This window comes from Myxocyprinus asiaticus, chromosome 5 (assembly GCF_019703515.2).
Source record: "Myxocyprinus asiaticus isolate MX2 ecotype Aquarium Trade chromosome 5, UBuf_Myxa_2, whole genome shotgun sequence".
NCBI classification, from domain to species: Eukaryota; Metazoa; Chordata; class Actinopteri; order Cypriniformes; family Catostomidae; genus Myxocyprinus; species Myxocyprinus asiaticus.
The window spans coordinates 33,546,634-33,554,844 of NC_059348.1; the positions used below are offsets into that span (position 1 = coordinate 33,546,634).

The 8,211-nt window shown below is 40.6% G+C and overlaps 1 protein-coding gene across 1 annotated transcript; it reads left to right on the forward strand.

Moving 5' to 3' along the window:
• The first annotated feature begins 2,463 nt into the window (after positions 1-2,463).
• On the forward strand, positions 2,464-7,684 carry LOC127441007 (delta-type opioid receptor-like). The gene is made up of 5 exons (XM_051698120.1): positions 2,464-2,587; positions 2,991-3,266; positions 3,480-3,727; positions 4,884-5,236; positions 6,768-7,684. Exons 3-5 carry the CDS (start codon positions 3,483-3,485, stop codon positions 7,301-7,303), a joined length of 1,134 nt encoding a protein of 377 aa, XP_051554080.1. The 5' UTR covers positions 2,464-2,587; positions 2,991-3,266; positions 3,480-3,482; the 3' UTR covers positions 7,304-7,684.
• The last annotated feature ends 527 nt before the right edge of the window (positions 7,685-8,211 follow it).

The window sequence follows — 8,211 nt, forward strand, 5'->3', positions numbered from 1 at the left end:
CCATTCAAAATGTTAACTCAGAAACAGATCTTATCGAACATCCATCCACAGGACTGATTTGCGTCAATAGGTCTGAAGGACACGTAATTCATGCACCAACTGCACCGCGTTACAGGTGGCTTTTTAGATTCAATTTAAAGTCCTTCATTTCAGCCTGTCTCTGACTCCCCGCACGTTCATGAAATGTATGCATGCGGTGTTCGCCCCACTGAAAATGAATGGTGTGTGTATTTTGAATTACCTCAGCATTTGGTTATTACTAGCCAATCAGAGGCACTACTGAGCGAACACAGAGACTTGCTGCTATGCCATATGGAATATCCGGTCTAATGTCAACTGGGCAAAAGCACACTTTTCCCCAGCCAGTAAATCTCCTTTTTGGAGTTCATGCGTGCGCACCTCATGAACGAGCACATACAGACCATTCTTCAGTGTCTGTTTCAGTTCAAACTGAAAAAAACATTACCACTGAAGTCATTTCATTTTCATGTGCATCACGGTGACTCGCCACTGTCTGGCTGCTCTAGCACCATGGACAGTGCCAGCCTTCTACCAACAGAGTGTTATGCTGGGTCAAGTTTTCAGAAGGAAAGTGCTGACCGCAAATGCATCCAACACAGGTTGGGGCGCAGTGTGTAATGGTTGCCCGACTTTCGACACCTGGACAGCTGCAAAACGGCCATGACATGTCAGCCGCCTAGAGCTACTGGCTGTCTTTCTAGCTTTGAGAGCTTTTCATTCCGATATTGTGAATCACCACATTTTGATTCATTTAGACAACACAACAGTAGTGGCATAAATATATGTCGCCATGACACGCTGGTCCACGTATGGCCGGTGAAATGGAAGTATGCGTTTCCCCCGGTGCACCTCCTTCATTCTGTAATCAGCAAAGTCCAAGTGGACATGGAAACAGTTCTGTATATTGCGCCAAAATGACTCAATCAGTCCTGGTTTCTGGAGATAGTAGAAATACTGGACGGGCCTCCATGGGAAATACTGCTGAAGAAAGATCTTCTCTCTCAAACACAAGGCACGGTTTGGCATCCCCAGCCAGAGCTGCGAAGCCTACACGTGTGGCCTTTGAACAGAGCACAACGGACGAGCCAGAATTGGCTTGGTAGGTTATGAACACCATATTACAGGTTAGAGCGCCGTCCACGAGATGCCTTTAAGCACTGAAATGGAATGTGTTCACTAACTGGTGCTTTTCACATGCCAAAGACCCAGTGAACTGGCCCATATCTGAAATTCATACATTTCTTAAGAGTGATCGGACGCAGGGCTCACTCCATCTATGCTCAAATTTTATGTGGTGATTATATCTGCGTATCACGCACCTGAAACCGGCACCTCTATAGGAAATCATAATTTAATCATAATTCCTAGGGGGAGGGGCAGCTAAATCCCCCTCGCCCTGCTGCAGCCCTGACTTGGGACCTAACTTGGTCCTAAAAGTGCTCATGTGCCTCCCTTCGAGCCTCTGGACTATGTTGAATTGCGTGTGTGTTCTCTTAAGACCGCATCACTGCTGACTTTGGCCTCAGTAATATGGGTGGGTGATTTGCAAGCACTGTCAGTTGACAATTCATGTCTGGAGTTTGGTCCGGGTCTTTCAAAACCACTGTCAAACCCAGAAAAGGCTATGTGCCTAAGGTTATAACCACACCCTTCAGAGCGTGGGTGGTTCACCTTCAAGACCTTTTCCCTCCTCCGTTTAATTCGGATGAGGAACAGTCCTTGCATTTGTTATGCCCTTTGCGAGCGCTACACACATACATTGAGCACACATGCTAGTTCAGACTGTCTGACCAACTCTTTGTGTGCTATGGAGGACGCACAAAAGGAATGTCCTTCTCCAAGCAAAGACTTTCTCACTGGATCGTTGATATGGTCACCCTGGCTTACGAGTCGCAGGGTGCGAATTGCCCAGTTGGTGTTAAAGAACACTCAACTAAAAGAGCGGGGCTCAAACACCATAGACAATATTAGAATTGGCATTATTGCAGAGAGGTTTCAACTAGATCATGTAGAAGGACACTCCCAATATGTGTCAGTTTAGTGACGCAATGTCTCATTCCCCTCGTCTCAGGGAGGTTACATACATAACCGAGACTTTTTGCGGAGCCATTTTTGTTTAATTCCATTTGTCTGTGGAATAGCCATCTAGAACAGAGAAGCAATTAATGGCAACATTATAATACAATTATATTGCATCATAAGCGTATGCTTCCATTGTCTCTTCTTCTCAACATTTCAGCCATAATTCAAGAGCACTTTTATTGAGTAGTTCATAAAGTGAGCTATTTTATCTAAATGTAAAACTGATTAACATCATATAGACCTCCATATCTACATACACATATAGCCTATATTTACATAATTGCGTGCGGCGACCACGCACTTACGCACATCCCTCTTTGACTAAACAATGTGGGTTTTCCCCATCTTACAGTTCTCATTAAAGAAAGGAAATCTCCACACACCCTGGAGAACCTCGAATCTTTTGCTCTGCTCTTTGTATTGAAACGGCGGTATATTGCCTGTTGAGTTCTCTGGCGACTGTGTGATGCATGTGTGTACCTCGGTAAGAGTCTGGAGATATTATAAGTTATGTATCTCATGAAACACTTTACTATTTCACCGACATGAAAGTCTTAAGGGCCGTTTACACCAAACGCCTTTTGGCGTCTGTCTGCGCAACTTTTAATAGTTTTCAGTGTAGCCTAAACATACGCTAGACGGACATCTTGTCCCGCTGTTTGTTTGTTTTTCTCAGCGTCTCTCGTAGGAAAGCCGCTTTTTTAAGATGCCATATCAGGTTAAAAGGGACTTTTAACAACGTGTCTCGAGACACTTGCACGCTGCGTCCACCTTTTTTAAGCGCAAGAACGCTTTCGGTCTGAATAGGTTTTCAGAATCATATGACATTTATCACTTCTGAGAAAAAATGTTGAAGACAAATTATCACAGGATTTCTGTTTTAATAGGTCTACAGTTCATTAGCGGATTGCTCCGCACTGTTTCTGATGGATACTGTCACATGAGGTGTGATGTCATACGGGACGAGCGCGCGGCAGAGACAGCAGCTCTAGTAAGGTTGCAGTCATCAATTGAACAGGAGCGGACAAGAGAAATCAACGCATTGCGCACAGATATCATTTGCTGCCGTTTTAAAACATCGGAATTTTTATCTTTAATTGTCAGCTTTTAATAGGTGGAAGACTCTTATATTTTCTCCTTTGGCAACTCTGCAAATCTTATGGGTAAAGTATATTCAGTTTTTTCAGCATATTTGTTCTAACTTAAATTCGATTTTAAAAAGCAGTCTATTATTCAGGTCTGTTGTTTGTTTATTTATTTATTAACCCATGTAGCCTATATTTTTATTAACCGCTACACTTTTATTTAATGTTTATTGTGTGGCAACTTTTCTAGTGACTCAATTAGATATTTGCTTTTATCCTACATTTGAATAGGCGATGGACAGCAGCGTGGTGCAGATTTTCAAGGAGGACAAATGCCCCTCTGCTCACCCCCAGAAGTGTTTACCCAACTTTACATGGCAGTCTGCTGTCTCGGACATATACAACTACACACTAAATGAAAGCTGGACGAACGAGCAGGAAACCATGTCCCCTATTATTTCGATCATCACTGCCGTGTACTCCGTAGTGTTTGTTGTAGGATTAGTGGGGAACTGCCTTGTGATGTATGTCATTATCAGGTAAGAAACAGCATTGTCCCAAGGTGCATTTAACCATTTATGACAGAGATGGTTCATTTCAGTTATGATCATGAATAATATTTCACTCACTTTTTAATAACTAATGATGGGATGATTACTTATGGACAATTTGCAAGGCTTAAAGCTGGATGGTTTGTTTGAAATACCTGTGTTTTGATGGAACTCATATGGTGAGGGGTCAAAGCGCAAAACAGCAATTAGCACTTTGGCGTCCCCCGGTGGACTGAAATATGACAGCATATTGCAGTCAAAATAATGTTACTGAGACTCAAAACTGCAGAAGAGTTCACGCTCGCTGAATAAGATATCTTATGGGGAAAGATTGTAGAGAGTAAAATTATATTTTTTATAGGTAGGTCATGGCTTAAGCTCACACTACAAATGTGATCATAAAAATGAATGGGTTTAACCATGAATGGCATGTATCAGCTTTTTACAACCAGCAAAAACCTTGGATTTTTTAATTATTAAAGGGAAAAGATTCGGTAACATTTTATCATCCACAGTCAGTTTTTTTTTTAGTATTCTGTTCGTACAGATTGTATGAAAAAAAAAAAAAAAGTACAACAATTCATCACATTGATGTGTTATGTTTTAAGGGATAGTTCACCCCAAAATGTCAATTGTCTTACCTCATGCAGTGGCGTAACTACAGGGAGGGCAGGGTAGGCAGCTGCCCGGGGTGAGAAGGGGCCCGCGCACCCAGCCTAAAAGGAAAGATAAAAATGGTGGCGGGCCCGACGGGTCATGAAAAAGACAAAAAAAGGGCCTGACAGGTGCTTTGCACTGGGGCCCATAAGATCCAGGTAACACTACAGCCCTCATGTTTTTCCAAACCTGTAGGACCTTTTTTTTTTTTGTCTTTGAAACTTAAAAAGAGGGATTAGGCAGAATGTTAGCCTCAGTGACCATTAACTTTCATTGCATCTTTTTGTCCATGTAATGAAAGTGAATAGTGACTGAGATTGTCATTCCACCTAACATCTCATTTTGTGTTCCACAGAAGAAAGTCATATGGGTTTTGGAACAACCTGTAGGTAAATAAACAATTACATCATTTTTAAAAAAATATTTTTCTATCCCTCTAACAACATTTATTTTTCGACACTCCCTGGCTCAATCCTCTTTTCTGTAGATACACTAAAATGAAAACTGCCACCAACATCTACATCTTCAACCTCGCTGTTGCCGATGCCTTGGTAACCACCACCATGCCCTTTCAGAGCACAGATTACCTACTTAACTCGTGGCCGTTTGGAGAGGTGGTGTGCAAGGTTTTCATCTCCATCGACTATTATAATATGTTTACTAGTATTTTCACCCTAACCATGATGAGTGTGGACCGCTATGTGGCGGTCTGTCACCCCGTGAAGGCCCTGGACTTCCGCACACCAGTGAAAGCCAAGATCATCAACATCCTCATCTGGGTGCTGTCTTCAGCTGCTGGGATCCCTGCAATGGTGCTTGGGAGCACTCAGACAAACAATGGTAAAAGAAATGTTCATGGAAGTCAAGCATATACAGTACTGTATTATTTGTTGGTGTGGGAACTGGAAAAATCCAAATATCTAAAATTATAGTGAAAATTACGGGACGAACAGTTCTTTGCTACACTGTAATGTATTTGTTTTTCCTTCTCACAGTGGCTTCATTACAGTACACATGATTAACCTGTACACACTTCAGCTTAATGATTAACTGGTGTTTATTGGAAGTTGACTCCTAATGTGTCCATTGTGTCCTTTTTTTTTATCAATAGTAATTTTGGATTTGATCAATAAGAATATATAAGAATGTATATGTGACCTGCTCATTTTGAGTCACTCTTTGACCCAGAAACACATCTTGAGTTTTATGCACTAAAGTCAAAAGGAAAGTCTCAGCTTTCTTACATTATACTTACGTTTCTAGTCCAAACCGTTGTTAATAAACAGTCATTGACATGTTGGCTATTTTAATAATTTTTTATTTTTTACTTCATTGTGCATAAAACTCAGAATGTGTTTCTGGGTTAAAGTGTCTCAGAATGATGGAGCAAGTCACATATGCCAGGTCCTGTAACTGGTCACAGTTAGTTTTTCACCATTCTGCCTTCATTACTTCATTTTAAATGGCTCTGCGGTGTGACAAATTCATTTTTAAAAGTACAAATATACCATGCAGTCTTTAATTAATATGAGATAATTCAAGCGGGATACCTGATAAAGAATTATAAAAGATTTATAAAAATTTTAGATGGAGTATAGTTTGTCACCAGTGTTGGGTGTAATCCAATTTCCATACAAAGTAATTAGTCTCTATAATCTAATTACGTTTTAGACAGAAAGTAGTGTGACATTACATTTTAAATTCTTGTAATCAGATTACAGTTACTTTCAATTACTGTACAATATTGGGTTACACATCTTTCCCAAATAATATTATGTAAAATTTAAAACCTGAATTACTGTATGTTCCTATGTACTGTACGTCTGTTTGGGTTTCTGTGACATCTGAAGGGTGTGCGCCCCATAACACATGTGGTGCTGAGCAGGGCTGCATTTAGAAATGTATTCATTTGGTACAAAATGTATTCAGCGGGCCCCCCTCAACTTAGTTGCGGACAGTTCTTCCATCAATGTGCGCTTCCCCCTGGCTTTCGCTATTGTGCGCTGCCTTTGTGTTTATATCCACATCTCCCACTGAATGTGCTTAGATGCACTATACAATATGGAACAGACTTTCTGTCCAGTTGTGCCCCCCTATTGGCAGCCCTGGTGCTGAGTGTATGACTTGTGTGCGACAATGAAAAAGGAGGAAATACAGACATTATTTTGAATTTGTTGAGAGGAAATTGTTTCAGAAAGTTACTTGAAAGTAAAGTAATTAGTAATGTGATTACTTTTCAATTAAGAAATCAGTAAAGTAATTTGTAGTCAATTACTTTTTTGAGTAACCAACCCAACACTGTCTGTCACACCACAGGACGTCAACTTTCCGAGAATATTTCACGTCAACTATCCTTAAATATTTTTTGCAGGCACTACAGAGTGTGCTCTGCAGTTTCCAGACCCCTACATCTACTGGGATACATTGATGAAAATCTGCGTCTTTATCTTTGCATTTGTGGCTCCTCTTCTCATCATCACCGTGTGCTACACACTGATGGTCCTGCGACTTAAGAGCGTACGTCTGCTGTCGGGTTCGCGGGAAAAAGACCGCAACCTAAGACGCATCACCCGCCTGGTGCTAGTTGTGGTTGCTGTGTTTGTGGTCTGCTGGACTCCCATACACATCTTCATCTTGGTCAAAGCTCTTGCTCCTGGCGTGCCAGAGACAACAGCAGTTATGGCTGCCTACTTCTTCTGTGTGGCACTGGGCTACACCAATAGCAGCCTCAACCCCATCCTCTATGCTTTTCTTGATGAGAACTTCAAGAGATGCTTCAGGGACTTCTGCTGCCCAGGCCGGACCGCAGGGGACAGGCATGGCGTTAGCCGGGTCAGGAGCACTCTACGAGAACATACGTCCCCAGCAGAGGGCAAAGGGGAGGGAGGCCATGGTAGACCTGTATGACTAGCCGTGGAGCTGACCTCCTTTCATGGTCATGAAGACTCAAATGACCTGGGACTGACACAGATCACCACTGCCATCTAAGGAGGGACCACTTTAGTGTGACCATCTCCTTTATGTCAGAAACTCAGAGGGTAAAAAGGGGCTAACTTCTCTATTGCCAGAGCAAAGAGTAATGCTTTAGCAAAATTATTGTTTTGTCTTGTACAATTTAAACTGTAATTATTAGCCATATTGAAATGTTCTTATCTGATGATTATCACCCCATATTCAAGTCTTTGTTTATTGATTTCTAAAATGTCACATTTGAGAGTCATTGACCAAAGATGTGATAAAAGTCCTTGTTCCTTATAGTGGAATCTCATGTTGAAAGTCTCAAGTATATGCAGGTATATATAGTTCTGCCATGGGCCTTAATGTGAGTAAATTTATCAGTCCTTTGGCATAAGGTATATTACTAGGAAACATATATATATATATATATATATATATATATATATATATATATATATATATATATATATAAAGGTATAATAATTAACAAGTCACATAAGTATCATTCAGGAAAATAAATATCTGGGCAAATGTGGGAAAAAAGATGTTGCTGTTTTAGTTTGAGTAAAGTGAGTATATTAAATTGTAGAACTGCTTACTGTCAGAAAAGTGCTTTATATTTGCATTTATATAAGGATATTACTGGATGTAAAACTGTTTAAGTTGCCTTAGAGGGAGTTCTTAAACTGTTTGTTGGCTGAGAGAATGACTGATATTTAGATTTTAATTTAAAACATTAGTACAATTATTGGATAAAAAAAGGAGGTTCTGGGGGCATATGGCTTTCATATGACTAAGAACTGAATCTACTTAGTCAGGTTGTTCATGCTTAATACAGTGTATCATAATTTCTTTTA

Bases quoted from the DNA above. Each gene is read 5' to 3' on its own strand.
- LOC127441007 (XM_051698120.1), top strand. From the start codon at position 3,483: ATGGACAGCAGCGTGGTGCAGATTTTCAAGGAGGACAAATGCCCCTCT. The intron at 3,728-4,883 runs GTAAGAAACAGC...TCTTTTCTGTAG, and splicing joins GTGATGTATGTCATTATCAG to ATACACTAAAATGAAAACTG. The intron at 5,237-6,767 runs GTAAAAGAAATG...TATTTTTTGCAG, and splicing joins GAGCACTCAGACAAACAATG to GCACTACAGAGTGTGCTCTG.